General features: G+C 38.7%; 1 protein-coding gene across 3 annotated transcripts in view; it reads right to left on the bottom strand.

The window, feature by feature from the left end:
- The window catches only part of MON2 (MON2 homolog, regulator of endosome-to-Golgi trafficking), a 103,881-nt gene extending 83,583 nt beyond the window's left edge, over positions 1-20,298 (bottom strand). For 2 of the 3 annotated variants that reach the window (XM_026001794.2, XM_026001796.2), the window contains exons 1-2: positions 20,031-20,298; positions 4,744-4,807 (exon numbers count right to left, since the gene is read on the bottom strand). In XM_026001794.2, the coding sequence (XP_025857579.1) occupies positions 4,744-4,807; positions 20,031-20,141 (175 nt within the window). In that variant the 5' untranslated portion in view covers positions 20,142-20,298. The remainder of the gene's footprint in view (positions 1-4,743; positions 4,808-20,030) is intronic. The other variant, XM_072743131.1, reaches the window with a different exon arrangement.
- Positions 20,299-22,593: the final 2,295 nt, after the last annotated feature.

Raw genomic sequence — 22,593 nt, 5'->3', positions numbered from 1 at the left:
CTCCATATATTCTTAAGAAAAGAATTAAACAAACAAACATAAAAAAACTAAAAGAAAATAAAAATGACTATCTACTATGTGGAAGAAGGGCTTCCTAAGCGCAAAGCAACAAATGAGAAAAGTTACATTATGTAAAAATGAAAAACATGTAGATAAAAAATTAAATGAATTGTAGGAAATACAAACATGATGGGAAGTCAATACTTCTGTTATATAAACAGCTCAAATAATTTGATAAAACACAAAAATTCAAGGAATAAATGAAAAAAGAAATAATTTAATATATTCAGAGGAAAATGTTTAACATTTAAGAGAAATGTCAATTAAAATAAGAAGTCGTTTGCCTGTTCAAGTCCCAAAAAGATGTTTAAAAATAATTATCAGGCAAGAATATTATAAAACTATACCCACATATTGTTGGCAAAAGCACTATGGTAACAAATTCCAAGACCATGTTCATTCACTTTAATAATTTCACTTCTAGAAATTTATCTTAAAAAAATAATTCTGAATACTGAAACATGTCAAACATAAAGGAATGGTTTTAAAAACTATAAGCACCTGCTAAAATATTATGAAGCAATTTTTTAAAATTAGAAAAGATAGCATCAAGGAAAATATTTACAATATGATAAAAAAAAATACAAAGTAAATTTTTAAAAAGTTCTTTAAAAATCCAAGGAAAAAAGAAATAAGAAAACATTACAAAGTAGAGAAACTATGTGATTTCTCTGGCCCACTAAGTTAACTTGTGAGCATGGAATTAATTACAGCCCCCTCAGCCATTTAGCCTGAGTTACAGAAATAGCCTACCACAAGATCGCTACTTTACTGATGATATATTGAAATTTACTACTTCTACACTGCTGTAAGAATAGTTTACATAAAAACATTGAAATGAAAAAAAAAAAGAAAGAAATGAATGTGCCACTGCCCTGATTCAAACTCTTCCATCAAGTAGCTCAGGAAATCACACAATGACATTACTTGAACAATGTATCCAAAATGACTGTTTTATAACTGATATAGTCAAGTGATCTGCTTTACCTTCTATTTCAACACCTTATTTGCCTGCTAACTCCTTTTTAAGCTTTGAAACTCAGCTCAGATTCCCAGACTGGGATGGGTGCCTTCTCTATATTCCTATAATAAGCCTGTCTATACTTCCATCTTGGGATTTACCACAGTATTAAAATTCTCCATTTAGGGTCTCCTTCATTGTTATCTGGCTGATACAAACTAAGTATGACAAAATTCATCTACCTGAATCATCATAACATGTAAAATTATGGTAAAGACTGGGAAGTAGAAAAACACACTAGAGGTAGCACTAAGACTTAGTCGCATTTTGGAGCGACTCACTCACTATTAGCCTACATTTAATGAGGGCTTACTATTTCCTATGTAATGTGCTAACTACTAGCAATATAAGGAAGAATAAGATACTGATCCTGACCTCAGGGAGTATGTCCTCTAGAAGAGAAAATTTCTGGCAAAGGACTTCAAAAGGCAAATGGAAGAGCAGGTAAGCTAAACAATGAACAGCAGACTCAAATGCATTTTCAAGTATACTTCCTATATTTCCATATAGATTATAAGTGAGTTACACTACTTATCTTTGTATCTCTTCTAGTGATGCTTACATAATTATTTCCTTATTAAGAACATATTTACAATATATTCAATAGATATTTGTAAAGTATCACAGGCATATGTATTGATAAGACAGAAAATACTAAATAAAATCAGCAGATAAATTACCTTTTAACATCAGAAAACAACTCCAAAGTATATTTACTCATTCTACTTAAAGACTTTTTAGTAATAAGACCGTGTTGATATGAAAAAGATAATGGAAACTGTGAGAAAAGAACACAAATCATACATAATGATTATCTATGTAGAAATTCTATATGTATATTGACAGTGGCTGAAAGCAGCCAAAGGTAGATGTAACCATTATGGTTTTGAATGGGTTAAATACACAATTTTAAGATATCACAACTTCATTGCTTTCTTCGTTTCAAATATTCAAAAAGCAGATTCTCTGTTTATGTAATTTTTGTATTAACACAAGCCTTCTCAGTCAACTTCAAGTATACTATAAGCTGGCTTAATAAAAACATTTTGTAATATATAGTAGTCAAGTGGAAGATTAAGGCATTTGGCCTTGTAAATGAAAAACTTCATGTTGCTATGTCTCATTTGCAGAGTTTTATCTTTAAAGAAAAAGGAAATTTTGAGATAATGATCTGTATATCTGAATCAATGCTGACATTACCTGGCATAGCATTCCCACTTATGTCAGCATTCATGACAGCAGTGAAAACAAAGAAAAATAAACATTAAAGGAGAATGCTTAAAAGAAGGGGAGATGTAAAGCAAAGATTTATTCTGCAGTGTAAATAGCCTTCCCTTGGAAATTAGATCTAAGAAAACTAGAGTTTGGCTAGAAATCTATACTGAATATCACTAGTCAGACTAGTTAATCCTACTTAAGGGTTCTGATTTTTAAAGCACCCTTGATATTTTCTGAATATGTAGAGATATCTAAGAATTCAGTATTTCATTTCATTTGCAACTCCTCCACTGTTTGATATCTGTAACATTCATTACAGCACAAAAGTAGTAATCTAAAGTCTCTAGCTGTATAGAAAGTAAATACCTGTTAGGAAATTAAAATTTTTAAAAAGTTAACTACAAATTTTTCTTAGTATTAACTATAATTAGTTCAGAAACTATATATTAACAACTCTTTTCCTTGTTAAGACTCTTTGATTTTCAAGATGACAATGTTCTAAAAAGCTATAAATTTTAAATTATCAATTGCTATAGATACTTGGTAAAAAAGCAATGTTAGGAAATAATTTAAGTGCTAATATAGCTCCTCAAGTACATGGCTCTGGGCGCTATGGATCTTAAAGCATGAACTATTTAATTGTAGGTGCATAAAGATATTTTCTAGATTGTTCTGAATAAAGCTAACTAAATTGAAATGAACAGCCCACCTAAATATTAAACTCATACTGACAAAGCAAAATTTTTCTTATTCGTTCTCAAGATTAACCAGTTACACATTTACTTTCATAAAGAATTCAGCACCACACAGTGATCCTTGGAAGAAATCAGTCTCTTTAGAAAATCTTCCATCAACTACAGACCCAATGAAAACTTCTACTGTTGGTGAATAACTAAGGACTTACCATGATATCAGCAATCATAGTAGCGAAAGTTAATATATTTGTAGTGATATTCTAATATGATTAGCTACCATAAAAATATCCAGATCTTAATTTATCTTTAAACATTAATTTCCTCACAGTAGCTAATCCACCCAACATGCATCTCCCACAACCTACTCACCCATTCTCCCAATCCAACCATACATACCTTAGTCTTTACCCACCACTTTCACTATACCCCTTCTCAAAAGGTACACAGAGCATTATTCAACACTGTGAATAATGTTCTTAAACTGTTTGGTGTTTCAACAGATTGTTCAAAATCAAAGAAGCCAATGAGAAACAGATGCAACACAGAAGAGCTCACCCTAAAGGCCAATGTCCAGCAAAGCCTGGCAAACCTAAGTGAAATACACCTCCCACCCTTAAACTGCCCCCCCAAAAGTCTTCATTTCATTTTGTAATACTCTTTGAAATCCCACCAATCAGGGATTTTCTGGTATCATTTTTTAAAATACAAAGAGATTTATGAGAGCTCGAGAGATCCTTCACTATTTTGTGTAAATTAACAGGACTGCTTTTCTCCTATAACTGGCTGAGACCAATAGCACCATTAGAATGGAAATGCAGACTGAAGACCAGTGAAGTAAACAATGGTGAAGTATAAACACTTGGGAGGGAGGAGCTAATGTGGAATCTTCGCAAAACCATGGCAGCACACTGTAGCAGTAACAACACAGGCTCTCAACAGCCCTGGATTTAAATCTAGTTCCACCACTTATCATGTGACCTTAGCCAAATAATTTAATCACTCTGCATCTCAATTTTCTCTACTACAAAATAAAAGTATTTCACTACAAGGTTGTCTTTTATTAGAGTGGTACAAATGTTTCACATGTAACAGATTCTCAGAAAATGCTACTTTCCTTTTCCATGTTCATTGTAGAGGCAAGAACAAAAAGGCACCAAAGAAAAGTAAGAAACAGACCATCAAAAAGTCTCAAAGCAGAACTCCTGAAATTCCTCCTTGAAAAGCAAATTCAATCAAAAAAATGAAAAAAATCTTTTTCCACCTCACTCCTTTCTTCACGCCCATACTGTCTTAGGCCTAGGATTCAACACTCATCAAGTACTACAAAATTTGTAATACTACACTATCACCTGTTCATATTATATTAAAGATAAAATAGATCTTGGAAGGTGGAAGGAGACCCAATCTTTCATTTCATTCAATACAACAAATATTAGCTGAATGCCTTTTATGGATAAGGTACATCTTAGCTGATTGACAAGACATGGAGGAGAATGGCAAGTCCTTGTAGGGACTGTAGGGAGTTAGTAGTTTTAACCTTTCTGATTTCAGAGATTTCATAACATTCAGCCTTGGCAAACCCAATTTCTGCATAAGTTACGGACTTTTACATGTTCTTTATCATTACAAACAGCATGCTAGGGTATAAAGGAGAGGCAACAGAAATCAAATGGCTGTTTTCTGTTCTTTTAAAGATTCTCCTTTTATTATTAGTGAAATTTTATTGTTGAATTTTAAGCAAAAAATTACCTGCCAAAATTTCGGTGTTTCGTGCAGCTATTGTTTTAACTTTTATTATTCCTGATTCAGCAGCCTGCAAAAATAAAAACAATTAGAACATAAAATTTACTATCAGCATGAATTATCTAGGGAAAGAAATCATACATGATTACTATTAGCTTTTTTATTTTTGAAACTTCAGATACTAAGACCTAGTAGTGCCATAAACATTAAATGTAGTAAAATATGATTTGATTATTCACATGCAAAGTCAGCACTATAGCATGTTGCCTTTCTCTGCCTAGGGTACATCTAATCTCTCAGGAATTGAAATGTTCGTAAGATATAAAATAATCAAAACAAAGCCTAATTGAAAAAACTAGGTTTCTTTTCCCCATTTCATACCTCCATCCCCATCATTTAAAAAATTGCAAAACACAAATGCAAAATCAAGTAAAACTGTTTTGGATTTGAACAGAATGAATAATCAAACACTTTGTTATTACTTTTAGTTTACATTTTTTCAAATACATATTAGATTTTCATAAGGTACTTAAAATACTGCATTATAAGTACATTTAGCTGGCAGCATTTGTAAGTTATATAGCATTTTACACCATGCTACAGAATTGTGCTGTCCAGTACAGTAGCCACTGGCTAAATGTAGCAATTAAGCACTTTATATGACATCAGTCTGAACTGAGATGTACTCTACACAGTAGATTTTGAAGACTTAGTATGAAAAAGAAATATAAACTATCCCTTAAATATTTACATTGATTAAATATTGAAACAATACTTTGAATGTATTGGGTTAAATTATATATTATTAAAATTAAATGCCTATTTCTTTTTATTCTTAATGCATTCAAAATTATACAAATAGTTTGCATTTGTGGTCCCCAGTATATTTCTATTGGACAATGCTGACATATAACACTGATATATAACTTCCACCATAGAAACTCAGAACATTTTTTATTATCAAGAAACATACCTATTTTATACTTATATTGGTCTCCATACTTCCAAAAATAATATATAAATATTCATAAGTTATATGCCTAAGTTTTCCTATTAATTTGCTTGCTACTTACTCATTTATTTTGTTATCTTACTGCTTGCTAAGGGACAAGTGGTAGCAGGTTCTAAAGGTTTAAAATAATAATGGAAAAAATACCAATGTCTTGTGGGTTCTTAGTTTGAGAACCGGTGGATTAATGCATAAAATAAATACCACTACATATAGTACATGACCTTCGTCATTTTGTTGGTTTCCAAGCATGTGAAGCCCTTGCCTGTGTCTGGAGATTTCCCAACTTCATGAGTTTTGATGCAGTATAGAGCTTATCTTCCACTGTTAAAAATCGAAAATGCCAGATACTTGCTTTCTCACATGTTCTGGCAGCCGATTCTAATCCAAAAAGACACATCTACCAGGGATTATGAATATGGAGCAGAGTCAAGAGAAAATTCTTTCTGACGACAGCAACAGTGGAGGTAACATCTACTTCCCAAGGACAGTAAACAGCAGCAGAACCAGTGGCAGCATAGAGGGGCCAGGGCTATATCTGAGGTATCCAGTCACTTGTTCAGCAGAGAACAGCAGGTTCTAGCTGTTTAGCTTCCCTTTGTTTCTGTACTTTTTCTAAAGCTGGCTCTATCCAGCCTTCTACCAATTATGTGAGATATATATATATATATATACACACACACTTCATTTCTGCTTAAATCAGCTAGAATCAGCTTCCACTGCTCAAAACTAAGAAGCCTAATAGATACACTAGGACTTCCTTCTACAACTTTAAGAAATAGAAATGTCCCAAATAAAATGACTACAAGCAGAAAAAGCAGAAATATAATCAAATTCTTCAGGGAAAGATTACTGATTTTCTAATTATTTGGGACAGTGCATATCAGAAACACCAGAGGCTTTAAAAAAAAATCCTGATGCCCAGGTTGCAACACATTCCAAGGAATGCCAGGGGGAGTTATAGGCATCAGTATTTTTTTCAAATCTTTAGGTGAGTCCAAAATGCAGCAAAATCTAGGCGATGATTGCAATAATGTATGCAAAAAAAGGTGGTGGATAGGCCCAAGGTGATAGTAATTGAGACAGTAAGAAGTGGTCAGATTCCAGATACACTCTGAGGACATACAAACCGTACCAAATTTACAATAAAAATTTAAATAAAGAAAAACAAAATCAACAAAAATCAATAACACTGAAAACATTATATATACTTTGTAATACAACAACCCATCTCAAACTCTGTTGGGTAAATTTCTTACAGAGCCACATTGTCATCACTGAGATTACTTCTACCACCATTTTCAAGCTTTTCCCTTCTTCACTATGACTCTTTGTACCCTGTATGTGCTAAAATTCACTATTTTTTTTCTGCTTCAGCATCAACAAAAATTAGTCTACTGAACCATCAAAAATACCAATGTCATCTGTACTGACTCTGAATTCTAGCCACTCTGACCTTCTTAACAGTTTCTAAAATCAGTCCTACAGCATGTTAGATACCAGATGTCAGTAAAAAATTTCAAGTTTGCCAGACACTATTTTGATTCCCTGAGATAGTCTACCCATGTCTGTGTCAGAGATAAACTTAAAGATATATAAATAAGTTATAAAAAATAAAAAATGCTTAACAATTATTTTCACACATCCACATTAAGGAAAAGGATTAAGAAGTGGGTTTTTTAAGTACAATAGTGCCAAAGTACTGTTTTAAAAGATATATAAACCAGTATTTTCATTCCTAAGCGCAAAAAACAATCACCAAAAGGACTACTTTTTGCCTTAGATATAAACAGATCTCACAGTTCCCCATTCTTTACATGCAGGTTTCTATTCTCCAACTTTGAAAATGTTAACATCTTACTTATTCTCTAGGCATTCTGTGTTGCTGGAAAGTTTCACTATCAATGTTTATTGACCACATTTGTATACCAGGTTCCTCCTAACCACCGCAGTCTTACTTCATACACAGGCCTAGCTACAACTTCAAGAGTGTTTTTTATAAATGGAAGTACTCAGACTCAGATTGCCTTTATGTATCAAGGATAGCCTTTGTGAAAAAGAGTCTTTTACTTCTTACTTTAAAAGTATCCTCTACTCTGATCAGGTATCTTGTATATCTATAAGGGAACTACTCAATTATAAACATAGTTATTTTTTTCCTGAATTGGCTCTCATGCATAAAAGATTTTATGTTTTAAAGTTGCCACTTCGGGGGCAGCCCGGGTGGCTCAACACTGCCTGCAGCCCAGGGTGTGATCCTGGAGTCCAGGGATCAAGTCCCACCTCCGGCTCCCTGCATGGGGCCTGCTTCTCCATCTGCCTGTGTCTGCCCCTCTCTCTCGGTGTGTCTCATGAATAAATAAATAAAATCAATCAATCAATCAATCAATCAATAAAGTTGCCACTTCTGTGGACTTGGACAGAGATAATAGGTTAAGGTGGGTAGTCTGATATCTCTATTCCTGAGTTAGGAAAGAAAAAAAAAAACACCAAAATTAAATACACTGTAGTATTTAATACTTTTTACTCTTAAAATTAATTTCTCTCAAGAAATTCTTTTTTCAATATTCTTTGCTTACTCACATAGACATACTCACCAGGGACTTTGGCACAGAAAAACAGAGACGAGAGAATGTGGACTCCTCTTCCAAGACTATCCAGAATATCTTTGGCCTCATTTCTCACTCAATAAACTCTTTCCAGCCAATCTCATAATTCCATGGTTTCAATTACTTTCTAAATGCTGAAGACTCCTAAATTATATTCCTGTTTCTCACTTGTCTCTTAAACTACAGGACTTATTAAACTAAATGTTTAAAAAGCACCTTAAATTCTAGATGTTCAAAATAGGTGTCATCATGTCACACCCTCCACAAACTTCTACTTCAGCCCCAGAAAAACTTGTTTCTCCTTCCTATAATCTCTATTTTTCTAAACAGCAGCAGTATCCATTCTGTCACTGACTTGACATCTGGGGTTTCTCCCTCACCCCACAAATATGATCAACCACAAAGACTATGTAGTGAGTATATCTTATATTCTTCTCAAACCCCACTTATGTACCTTAAACCAAACTTCTCATAATCAGCCTAAGCTAATAGATTTCTCTACTTATAATCTTGGCCTCCATTCCTCCACTGTCTCAAATTTTCAATGGTTTTCCAGTGCCAATCCCTAGTAGTGTTTCTCAAAACTGAGTAGTGTAAGAACATGCTTTAAGAAAGAAAAAAAAATCTCATAGACCTACCCAGTTACTGACAAATCTAAGTAGGTATGAATCAAATTAGGAATTCCTTATTTCTACACAGCTCTTAAATCATAAAATCAACAAATTCTTAAGTTATAGATGAACCCAAATTAACACTCATTTAATGTGTCAAATTATGCTTTGCTGAAATTAAACAACTGCTGACAACACAAGGATAGCAGCAGATTTATGGAGGAGGCTTTCCTCCATAATTTGATTTGGTTACTCTTATAATACCAAAAGCAGTGACAAATAATTTCTCCTATCAAGTTTTTCTGTGGCAACTATCAAAACACCTTTCCACTTTTGTGGGCTGTCTATAGCTTGTACCCGTAACACTTTTCCCGTTCATCTTATTACATGTCTGTTCTTCCATTCTAGCTATAAGCCCTATAAGGACAAGAAATACATTCGATCCATCCCTCCGTATTACTAATGCCTGACACAGTGCCTGGCATACAGAGTTACATAAAAAAAAAAAAAAAAAAAATGTTTCTAAATAAAAACATGATAAGTTCTAAGTAAGGGCACCTGAGTGGCTCAGTGGTTAAGCGTCTGCCTTTGGCTCAGGTCATGATCCTGGGTTCCTGGGATTGAATTCCACATTGGGCTCCCAGTAGGGAGCCTGCTTCTCCCTCTGCCTATTGCCTCTGCCTCTCTTTCTCTGTCTCTCATGAATAAATAAATAAAATCCTTAAAAAAAAATCTCTGACTAAAAACAAAAAAACCTCTGGCTTCTAGGAAAGAAAAAAAAATTTAACACATCAAATAAAAGACTGAAATGCAGATTACATGTGGATAGCTATATATTATATATATATATATATACACACACACACACACACACACATATATATATATGGCATGCCTATATATATATTATCTCTTTCCTTTCCTTTTAAAAACTGTAATCTTCAACAAGTAACTAATTAGTACCTCCTAGATATTACAAATGCTTTGCATTATGGTGAACTCAGAAGGATAAACAAGATGCAAAACTGACCCTTAAAGTGCTATTAGACAAAACAAAAACAAAACAAAACACAAATTAAAAAAACAAACCTAAACTAAGTATAACAGAAGATAAAATATAAGAGTTATAAGGAAATAGGGCAGCCCGGGTGGTTCAGTGGTTTAGTGCTGCCTTCATTCCGGGGCGTGATCCTGGAGACCCAGGATCAAGTCCCATGTTGGGCTCCCTGCATGGAGCCTGCTTCTCCCTCTGCCTGCGTCTCTGCCTCCCTCTCTCTCTCTCTCTCTCTCTCTCTCTGTGTCTCTCATGAATAAATAAATAAAATATTTTTTAAAAAAAGAGTTATAAGGAAATAACTTATATATAAGTTTAAATGAAAATTAAGAAAATTAGGGCAGCCTGGGTGGCTCAGCAGTTTAGCACTGCCTTCAGCCCAGGGCCTGATCCTGGAGACTCAGGATCGAGTCCCACATCAGGCTCCCTGCGTGGAGCCTGCTTCTCCCTCTGCCTGTGTCTCTGCCTCTCTCTCTCCCTGTGTCTCTCATGAATAAATAAATAAAATATTAAAAAAAAAAAAAGAAAGAAAGAAAATTAAGAGGAAAACCTATTAGCTTGAAAATCCTGGGCAGAAGCTCTAACAGTTTTTGCTCTAGCAACTACTAGTTCCGGGCACAGAGTAGGTACTCAAAATCTATTTTATGAATGAAGGGAATGAGAGAAGAAATTAGAAAATTATCTGGGGGCACCTGGGTGGCAGGCACAGTTGGGCATCCAACCCTTGGTTTCAGCTCAAGTCATGATCTCAGGGTAGTGCTCTCAGGGTTGTGGGATCAAACCTTCCATCAGGCTCCACGCTCAGCAAAGTCGGCTTGAGATTCTCTCTCCCTCTGCCCCTTCCCTCGGCATGCTTGGTCTCTCTCGCTCGCTCTCTTTCTCTCTCAAATAAATAAATCTTTTTTTAAAGAAGAAAATTATCTTTAAAGTTAATTCATTCATGCAAAAAATGGATGAGCAACATTTACAGTGGGATTAAATGAAAGGCAAGATTTTAATTTAAAAAGATAGGAATGACATATCAAATAAAGGGCTAGTAAAAAATAAAAATAAAAAAATAAAGGGCTAGTATCCAATATCTATAAAGAACTTATTAAACTCAATAGCAAAGAAACAAACAATCCAAACATGAAATGGGCAAAAGACATGAACAGAAATTTCACCAAAGAAGACATACACATGGCCAACATGCACATGAGAAAATGCTCTGCATCTCTTGCCATCAGGGAAATACAAATAAAGAAAACCACAATGAGATACCACCTCACACCAGTGAGAATGGGGAAAATTAACAAGACAGGAAACAACAAATGTTGGAGAGGATGTGGAGAAAGGGGAACCCTCTTGCACTGTTGGTGGGAATGTGAACTGGTGCAACCAGTCTGGAAAAACTGTGTGGAGGTTCCTCAATGAGTTAAAATAGAGCTACCCTGCAACCCAGCAATTGCACTGCTGGGGATTTATCCCAAAGATACAGATACAGTGAAAGACCAAGACATCTACACCCCAATGTTTATAGCAGCAATGCCCACAATAGCCTAACTGTGGAAGGAGCCTCAGTGTCCATCAAAAGATGATGGATAAAGATGTGGTCTATGTATACAATGGAGTATTACTCAGCCATTAGAAACCCACCATTTGTTTCAACGTGGATGGAACTGGAGGGTATTATGCTGAGTGAAGTCAGTCAATCAGAGAAGGACAAACATTATATGGTTTCACTCATACGGGGTATATAAAAAATAGTGAAAGGGATTAAAGGGTAAAGGAGAGAAAATGAGTGGGAAAAATTAGAGAGACAAACCATGAGACTCCTAACTCTGGGAAACAAACAAGAGGTAGTAGAAGGGGAGGTGGGTGGGGGGATGGGGTGACTGGGTGACGGGCACTGAGGGGGGGCATTTGACGGGATGAGCACTGGGTGTTATGCTATTTGTTGGCAAATCAAACTCCAATAAAAAATATACAAAAAAATAAAAATAAAAAGATAGGAGAAGGTGATTCTGGACCAACAAAAGGAAACTCAGAAACAAAGAAGAGGGAAACAGTACCACATATTTGGAGCATGAATAGCAGGCAATATATCTCAACTGAAGTAGGAAGGCATGTAAAAAAAAAAGTTGAGGGTGATGAAGCTAGAAAAGAAGGTTAGGACAATCAAGGAGGGTCTTAAATGCTATGGTAAGGGATCCTTTAAGGACAGAGGGTTACTGAACTGCTTAAATATATTAAGCTAGTGGTTACATGTAGAATGGTTTATCTTTAGCGTCATTAATACATATTAAAGGCCAGGCATTTGAAACCTGGAACTAAAGTAATAACTGAGAAAACAGAAAAAAAGAAGAGGTATGTTGGAAATTACAGAGTGGGAAGGAACAGCTGACGATGAATAAAGAGAGCTGAGGGGGAGAAGATAACCAAATGTGACTAAGGTAAGCAACAGTGATAAATGCCACCACAAAAAAAGTGAACTAAGCGAAAGGGCAAGTTTTGAGACCAGTAAGTTCAATTACAAGAAGTCCTATGTCAAGCGTGGGAAAGATACTCTTGGTAGATGTGTTCAACAGACAGCTGGAAACACAGGTCTACACTCATTAAAGACAGCAGAGTCTACACAAATTTCGGAGTCATCAGTACTGAGGTAAGACCAGGAGCAGGGGAATAAGTAGATGACAGTGCTAAGGAATAAACATGGAGAAAAGGCCTGAAAACAGAACTCAGGACACACATAAATACACAAAAGCAGACAGAATACTGAAAGAGTGAGGAGAAACAGGAAAGTAGAGTGCTACAAACTTCAAAATGAGAAAACTGCAATGTGGAAAGAATGATGAATAGTAAAAAATAACCAAGCAAGGAGAAGAATGGGAACAATGATAAGAACAAGTATGTTTTAAAGGCATTTTGCAGTATGATATAATGGAGAGAAGCTGCAGATGGATGCACAGGGATTCACAACCCAGTTCTTTCACTTTCTAGCTTTACTAATTTATGCAAGTTACTGAACCAAGAAAAAAAACAATAATTTCCTCATCTATAAAATTAAGATAGCATCTTGTATTAACAGAGTCAATGGATGCAAAGTCCCTAGCCTAATGGAAAGACAATAGTTTATCAACCCTGAGTTAACTTCATAAAGATAAAGGCAGTCTCTCCTTCATTTTTGTATTTCCCACCATGCTTTACACTTAAGACACTAATAAATTTCTTTTAAACTTTAACAGTGAGAGCAAAACCCAGCGTTTTGTAGATGACTGAAAATATGCTCTATTTATATACAAGAAAAAAGGAAAATAATTCCATTTTTGAAGTATATCTTCCTTTCTGGTTTATAAGCCAGAACAATGTCTTTTACTTCTTCTGTATCACTAAAGCACAGAGCTAAGATAACCAATACGTTTTCACTGCTCTTTGCTCTCATTCATTTTCTTTATAAAAGTAAAAATACAATGATCAAAAACTTAGTCAAAAATAATGTCTTGGGGTATCTGGGTGGCTCAGTCAGTTAAGCATTTGCCTTCAGCTCAGGTCATGATCTCAGGGTCCTGGGATCAAGCCCTACATCAGGCTCCCTGCTCTGCAAGGAGTCTGCTTCTCCCTCTCAATCTAAGTAAATGAAATCTTTTTAAAAAATAGTATTTTACACTTTAACAACAAACTTCATTGGTTATGATAGTTTCAGAAATGTATAAAACACTAACTAAAAGCTTTTTTTTTTTTTTAAGATTTTATCTATTTATTCATGAGAGACACAGAGAGAGAAGCCAAGACACAGGCAGAGGGAGAAGCAGGCTCCTTGCAGGGAGTCTGATGTGAGACTCGATCCCAGGACTCTGGGATCACGACCCAAGCCAAAGGCAGAAGCTCAATCACTGAGCCACCCAGGTGCCCCTAACCAAAAACTTTTTAGTGCCCCTAACCAAAAACTTTTTAAAGAACTCTCACTGTAAAATGTTCTTTGAATACTGCAATATTCTAGTAAAATTTTCCTAGAAGTTCTAGTGAAACGTTTCTGCTTATATTACTCTTGAAGTTAACATCTAAACTATTTATCAGAAGAAAATGAACTTAATGAGACCTTAGGAATCTAATGTAACTTTTCTGGAATAAAGTCATAGAAAGAGCAGTCAAAAGAAAAAAAGAAAAAAGGAAAAGAAACAAAGGCCACAGGCTATTTGCCTAACACAATTATCTACAACCGTATTACATAGGAAAGTAAGCCTTGACCAAAATGATTATGAACCCCTTACCATAGTTGTCACATGTGACTGGTGTTAGCAAGTTTTTTTGAATAAATTATGAAAATTCATTTCAGTATATAAAACATTAACTCATTCTATTATGCTTATAAGAGAAAGAACACACTATCGGTTGTGTCATGAGTAATCTGTCCAACCAACATCAACAACAACAAAAAAACCTACAGTGCATTATAAAATACAGTATATAAAATACCAAACAGCTCCTGATTAAGCATGCATACATTATCTAGTCCTCATTCTTCACTGTCAAAAGGTTCTGAAAATGAGATCTTCTCCCTACCAGAAGAACCAACTCACTTGGTCCTCAGTCCCCAAACAGCTGGTTAAAGGAAGAACCCTGTCATGGTAAATAAATGGTATCTCATTCACCAAGCTAATACAAAAAAAAAGCACTGGACACTGAGGAATTCTACTATAAGAACTTTTGCCAGACGCTTAGGTGGCTCAGCAGTTTAGCACCTGCCTTCAGCCCAGCATGGTCCTGTAGTCCAGTGATCAAATCCCACATCGGGCTTCCTACAGGGAGCCTGTTTCTCCCTCTGCCTGTGTCTCTCTCTCCTGAATAAATTATTAAAAAAAAAAAAAAAGAGAGAGAGAGAGAACTTTTGCTTTTTAAGACAAAAATCCCTGCTATCCAACTCTTATCAAGCCCAAATACATAAGAGGAAACAAAGTACATAGCATGGAAGACTACTTGCACTCAATTTTATTATTTATATCCTTACTGATTTCACTTTATTAAAAAAGAAAAAAACCCGTTCAAAACCCTAATTCTAATTCTGACCACCTCAACTCAAATGATCTTCATTCTCTTCCTCTTGTACTACCCATTGCCTGGACTTCATCATCCTCTAGGGCAGCATACTTTGGCAATCCAAAATTCAACATTCTCTCACTGTCCCAATCTTTATCCTTCTAGCTCTCCCACTCCTTAACTCCACTGCACTTTGATTAAATTGATGCTGCTAAGTTCATTCTCCCTTCCATCTTCTTCCAATCAAAGTTTTGTTGGATTTCCTTCTTTAGGAACGCAACATAGATCTCACCATCTATCATCATTTCAATCACTTTTCTTGCCAACAGTCTAAAGTGTCCCAAATCAACTTCTCCTCCACTTCTCGAATGTGATCTACTGCTCCCCTCAAACTTTCTATCCTTCACCCCTTACATCACTAATTTCTCCTAGCAATAAGCTTGTTCCCTACCTTAGCAAGAATGGAGGCTACAACTTTCTATCTCTCCACAATGTCCCTTCCTCCTTCAAATTGATCACATTCAAACTCATGTTTTTTTTTTCTTCCTGTCAGAAGAAAATATGTTCCTTCTCAGACTGAAAGCCAATTCATTCACTTACACCCTTGAAACTCCAGCTTTCTCAGGGTCTTTGCTCTGCAAGTATTCCCTTTCTCTCCCATATCCTTAATCTTAGTTGGCCAGTTGCCTCTTTTTCTTTATTACTGTTATTTCCCAAAGTTCCTTCTTTGACTCTAATATTCTCATTCTATACACTCTTCCAGAACTGTCTACTAGTCCTTTGGTTTCTATTATCATGTATAAACCAATATTACTAAATCTGAAATTCTAGACCTTCCCCCTTAAGAATCAAACCATCATTTTCAAACATGTATAGTCAGTTCCACTTGAATGTCACAGATAAGTCTTAAACTTACTATATTCAGGACTACTCACTTTGCCCCAAAACATCACCTCCTCTTAGGTTCCTTCTCTTAGTGATCTATCCAGTTTCCCAAGCCAGAACCCGGGCGCATCACAGAGTTCTCTCTCTACCTTTCTATGCTCTGGTAATTTTACCTGCTAAGTCTCTTTTTATCATGCTCTCTCTTTCACACATGCCCACCACAATGCAAGCAACCTCCAGTCTTCCACTACTGCTACCATCATGCAGGCAATCATCATCCATCTTTAAAATTTGCTCTCCTTGCCTCAGTCTCAGTCCCCTCTAATTCTTCCCACCAATACTGTTATAAAAGTGTTACTACGTATGAACTTGATCATATTATTCCCCCACTTAAAAAGCTTTAATGGTTTCCAATTACCTTCAACATGAAATTTGACATGGAATATAAAAATACACGATTTCCTCTGGCTGGAACAACCTCCTTCCCTTCTTCTGTTGGCTAGCTTCTATTCATCCTACTCAGCTCAACTCAAGAATTACAAATTCTCCCTGACCATACTTCCAAGCTCAGTTAGATCCCCCTCATTTGTTTCCAGAGTAATGCCTGCAAACAGAAAATGACCAAAATGTTTTATTCATTAAGTAGATAAACATAAAGCTTCAGAGATTACTGCCTCTTAAGGCACTGAATTTCAATTACACGAATATGATATGATTTTTAAGGCAAAGAAAAAAAAATGTTTCATACAAATATTCCCTGACAAATTAGCTAGCACACTTGTGCTAAAAAAGTTACACTGCTGAAGCATTAAGATCTGCATTTGAGGACTAAGAAAAATAAGCAGGAAAACAAGGAGAAGGAATGTATTGCTGTTATTATTGAATTACTACTTTTATTTTAAAATGACAATGAAATTATAGCCACTATTAAAACGATTTAATATGCAAAGGCTAGATTTATAAATGAAAACAATTAAGATGCAGAAAACTGTGTAGAAAATCCAAAGATAGGAAGTAAATATCAATAAATAAGGCACTATCCTTTACCAATATTCTTTTCTTCTGTAACCACCATGATCAAAAAAGTAGAAATCACTAGAAACTTAGGGACTAAATACAGAAGGTATCATTTCTTTCTACCTAGTTTAAAAGGTACTGGGGAGGGGGGGGACATCTGGGTGGCTCGGCAGTTTGGTGCCTGCCTTGGGCTCAGGGCATGATCCTGGAGACCCGGGATCGAGTCCCACATTGGGCTCGCTGCATGGAGCCTCCTGCTTCTCCCTCTGCCTGTGTCTCTGCCTCTCTCATGAATAAATTAAATAAATAAATGAATGAATGAATGAATGAATGGTACTGGGGAAGGAAACTTCCCTTCCAAAGCAATATATGCGTTTACCACTGTATTGCACTGAGTTCTTGAGTACCCTTAGTAGTTCAGAATAAGTATTTTTCAAGTAGTAACTGTGAAGATATAAACCAGTACACAGGAAAAGCTTCTTTTACTTAGAAAAGCTTTGCCTTAAGGTCTACCAAGCACCATCCTCTCCCCATCCCCCAAATATATAAAACTAAAAATGTACCAATTCCTCAGAGACAGAAGCCAAAATCTGGCACTGCTATTAATTCACCAGGAAAAAAATTAATCAAAATATTTCTTGAAAGCCAAGTGTGCCTCCTAAAAAAATTGGTCTTACTAAATTACTGCATTCTTGTTTTAAACTTGACACAGTAATGGTGGTTATTTTCCAATTCTTAAAGTGGGCTCCTAAACATATTAGAAGTGCCACTGGCACTTACATTCAACAAATTCTTACGGAGTAAGAATTCCTACTGTGTAGGAAATTACGTATCACAGATAATCACACCAAGAATTATTTTTGCCACTATCTCAAACAGTAGGTGCAATCAGTAAGTGATTTGGCCTATGTTCAAGTAGAAAAGCTAATGAGCTTTATCAAAAGTTCCTAGATTAGATGGACTGAGTTCTAGAACTTTGTAAGTTACCTATTTGGAATTCTGAATGCATTTTCCAAAAGAAATAATTTAATAAATATGAATGAAATTCTCAAGCAAATCCACAAAGGCTCTTATGTGTAATATAGAGAAATTCAAGTCTCTATATAAAGTATAAGAGCTGGGAGCAGTCGGTTCTATAAATTATTGTTAAAATTACAAAGTGGATTTGAGACTTTATAAACAAGCATTTCTCTTACAATTAGAACAGCCTCTAAAGTTCTTTAAAGCTGCTTAATTCTTTAAAATTCCTTATTATAACATTTCAACATAAGGGGATATGGAGAAAATCATGAAAATCTATACCACAAGTTTTTGAGGACCTAAAATAAAACATGTTATGATAGTCATCTTTCCAAAAGTGGCACATCAGTTCTTCACTAGGGTAATATTTACTTATCTTATTAAAGAAATACTCGATGGAGATTGTTTAAGACTGATGAAACCAGTACAGAAAAGTTAAGGTTCCCTGAAGCCTAAAATCCAAACTTTATTGGATAAGTTTTAATTACAAAGTCTTAATAAATTAACAAGGCAAAACATTTAAATTAGCATGAAAACGAGGAGCCCGGGGGGCTCAGCGGTTTAGCGCCTGCCTTTGGCCCAGGGTGTGATCCTGGAGACCCGGGATCAAGTCCCATATCAGGCTCCCCGCATGGAGCCTGCTTCTCCCTCTGCCTGTGTCTCTGCCTCTCTCTGTGTCTCTCATGAGTAAATGGATGAAATCTTAAAAAAAAAAAAAAAAAAAAAATCCAAAATCCCTTAGTGAACTTTTGGTGAAACATAAATTAGTAAATGAAACTGCTGGTATACCAAACTACCTTAAATAGGAATAAAAATGAATGCTTTTACAAATATATCACTGAAATATCTTATAAGAAAGGAAAATGAGAGGCGTTTTTAAAAAGCTTATGAGAAATAAAATGACACCTTAAGAAAAAAGGTCGAGAGTGATTAAATTAAAATTTCCAATTCGGAGAATTTATATATATTACTAAAGGCTATTTATTTACCTAAGATTTTTACTTATTTATTCATGAGAGACACACAGAGAGAGAGGGACAGAGACACAGGCAGAGGGAGAAGCAGGGTCCATGCAGGGAGCCCGATTCGGGGCTCAATCCCGGGTCTCCAGGATCATGCCCTGGGCCGAAAGTGGCGCTAAACAGCTGAGCCACCCAGGCTGCCCTGGAAGCCTCTACAATAATACGAGTTTTGCTCTGACACTTTCCCATCCTGATCTAATAAATCCAACCTTTGACTCTATTTACATATGAAAGAAAACTGAAGCTCCAAGAGGTTCACGTGTACTGAATCTAACTTCAAACCCCAGCTTCCCCTTACAGCACCGCCGACGGCACAGCACGATCACTGTGGGCCTCCAATATTCGTCCTAAAGTCGGCCGGCTGCATCATGTAATACTTCACGGTGCTGACCCGGAGTGCAAGCTGGCCTAAGGAGGGAAAAACCACTTCCCGGGGAGTGACACGTCCTACACGCGTCAGGAGCGCAGGGATTTTTACGACAGCGACCGGTGAATGGTTTTTAGAGGCAACAGCACCACCTAAGTCTTTCAGCTCGGGGTTGGCTAGTTTCAAGTTCGAAAAAGGCCAGGAGGGGCGGCCCGGGGGCTCAGCGGTTCAGTCCAGGGCGTGACCCCCGGTCCCGGGATCGAGTCCCGCGTCGGGCTCCCTGCATGGAGCCTGCTTCTCCCTCTGCCTGCGTCTCTGCCTCTCTCTGTGTCTATGAATAAATAAATATTAAAAAAGAAAAGAAAAAGAAAAAGAAAAAGAAAAAGAAAGAAAGAAAGAGGCCAGGAGAGGCCGGCTGAGTTACGGGAGCCGCCTCACTTCGCCGAGCTCGCTGCTAAGGGCGGAGCACAGGGTTCGGGAAAATCCGAGCGCCCCAGACGTCTTCCAACCGGAGCGTAAGTAAAAGGCGCCCGCGGAGCAGAGCAGCCAGCGCCTCGCAGACCCCGGACGCCGCGGCCGAGCGGAGACCAGCCGGGCGCCGGCAGGGAGGCGCCGCGCGCCGGCACCCCGGGGCCCGCCCGCCCGCCCGCCCGCGGCCCTCTCCCGGCGTCGCCCCGGCTCACCTCTTTGACAGGTGGGAATTTCTTCTTGCACTCCAGGGACAAGGCCCGCAAATCGCTCTGCATGTTCTCCAGCAGCTTCTTCACTGCCTCCGGGCTGCTGGTGCCGGACATGGTCCACAGAGCTACGGGCCGGCCGCGGAGAGGCGCGAGCGAGCTGCAGCACCGTCAGCTCCTCGGGGCGGCCCTCCCGCAGCCCGCCTCCGGGGCTCGGCGGGGCTCGGCGGGGCTCGGCGGGGCTCGGCGGGGCTCGGCGGGGCTCGGCCGGGCCTGGGCGGCGAACCCGCGGCGAACCCGCGGCGAGCCCGGGCGCCCCCCGCAGCCTCCTCGCAACGCTCGCGGCTCCTCCCCGCGTCGCCCCCCGCGGTCGCGCCGCCCCGCCCCGCTAGGCGCCGCCGAGCCCACCGGCGGCCAGGTGCCTCCCGCTGCCGCGGGGTCCGGCCGCTCGGCGCGTCGCCCACCAGCCCGGCAGAAGCTTCAGCGCCGGCTCCCCGGACCCTCCAGACGCGCCGACGCCATTAGCAGACTCGCCCACAATCCCGCGCGCGGCCGGGACACGTCAGCCGCACTTCCGGGCACCGCGTCCACCGCCCCCGCCGCGGCCAACGGGGGGCGGCGAGCCGCAGGGGGCGTGGCCGGGGGCGTGGCCGGGCGGCCGGGGGCGTGGCCTGCCCGCTCCGGGCCGGGGGCGCCGCTTTCCCCGGAGGTGGCTGGAGCCGCTCTTTGGCTCGTCTAAATTTGCCTTTTTTTTTTTTTTTAGGTGGCAGTTCTGTGAACGGAGCCACGTACGTAATAAGTCTTAGCGTCTGCTTGTGTCTAGGGGCATCTCGGTGTAAACAGCTTGCTTCCTCTGGATTCGTCGCCCTGGGTCGCCCTCCCCGGGTCTGCAGCGCGAGGCCGGGCCTGCCTCCCGGGACTTTCTTCCCTGCTCAGCGTCTACGCTGCAGCTGCTCCGGAGCCGAATGGGGCACACGGGGGCGCATCCCGCCGAGCACTCACCTGTTTCCCCGGTCCGTAAGGTGGGAGGTACAACTACCCTTTGTTGCAGACCCTCCGCCCAAAGTCACAGTCAGAATCCCTCCTTTCTGCCCCGCGCCTGCCTCCTACCTCAAGTCCCCAGCTAAAAGGAGCTTTAGATGCGATGGGTTTTTTTTCTTTCTTTCTTTTTTTTTTTTTTTACACCTCTGTTGTCCCTTGCTGTATCTCCAGCACTTAGTGCATTGCTTGGCACGTTGCAGGCCATCAGTAAATATTTGAATGAATGAGTACCCAAAACAGTTTTTTAAGATTTTATCTATTTATTCATGAGAGACGCAGAGAGAGGCAGAGACACAGGTAGACGGAGAAGCAGGCTCCGTGCAAGGAGCCCGACCTGGGACGCGATCCCGGAACCCCGGGGTCATGCCCTGAGCTGAAAGCAGATGCTCAGTCGCTGAGCCACCCAGGCGTCCCCCCTAAAACAGTTTGATGCTCATATAAGAAACCGATGTAAAAGCCTTCATTCAGTAGCACATATACGTGAGGCAAAAGTAGACAGAAAAATGTGCTTCTCCGAAGGTCCAGATCAGTCTCTGGCCCAAGACATCCCGCAGCTACCGAGTGCAAGCAGAAGAAGGGAGAGGGAGAGCCTGAACCGGGGTACAGGTCGGAGATGAACCCCTGCAGTCGACTGAGCTGATGACATCTCTGCAGCATGGGGGACACTGGACTGTCGTCAGTGGGCGACAAGGTTTGGCTGTAAAACAAGGTCTTGCACCACAAGTGCTTTGTAAACTAAATAAAAATTTTTTTCCATCTGACAAGAAGGATTAAAGCCAGGATGGATGAAGGAGGCAGATGATGAGTTCTCAGAACATCATTTGTGCCTATTACACAACTTTGGGAAATTTGACAGCTCCTATGGTGTAGTTTTTATGAATTAAAAGCTGTGAAATTAAGGGAAAGAAAGCTTAGATACAATATGTGGCAGACATTCTTGAGGTCTCAGGGAGATTTTGAAAATGATACTCCTTTTTTTAGTTATTTAAATTCAATTTAGTTAGCATATACTGTATTATTAGTTTCAGGGGGAGAATTTAATGATTCATCATTTGCATATAACACTCACTGCTGGGATCCCTGGGGGGCTCAGTGGTTTAAGCTCCTGCCTTTGGCCCAGGGGCTGACCCCAGGGTGCAGAGATTGAGTCCCACTTTGGGCTCCTGCAGGGAACCTACTTCTCCCTCTGCCTGTGACTCTCTCTCTCTCTCTGTGTGTCTCTCATGAATAAATAAATAAAATCTTAAAAAACAACAACCCAGTGCTCATTCCATCAAGTGCCCTCCTTAATGCCCAATTATCCTTTCCCCGACCCACCTTTAAAAAAAATGATCCTCTAATAATTGGCTCATAATCTACCACGAAGCTTCCTCCTAGTGCCTTTCCCTATGTGGCCAATTTTTCTTTTGAAATTTAAGTTTTTTATTATTAGTGATTTTAGCACGATTGACTCAAAATCCTCTTTCTTCGATTTGAAAAGCCAAAATTTTCTTAAGGTGTAGCAATTACCTATAACCACTATTCTGTA

This window comes from Vulpes vulpes, chromosome 16 (genome assembly GCF_048418805.1).
Source record: "Vulpes vulpes isolate BD-2025 chromosome 16, VulVul3, whole genome shotgun sequence".
NCBI classification, from domain to species: domain Eukaryota; kingdom Metazoa; phylum Chordata; class Mammalia; order Carnivora; family Canidae; genus Vulpes; species Vulpes vulpes.
The sequence above is the reverse complement of the archived record's forward strand: the minus strand, read 5'-3'. Positions and strand labels throughout refer to the sequence as shown.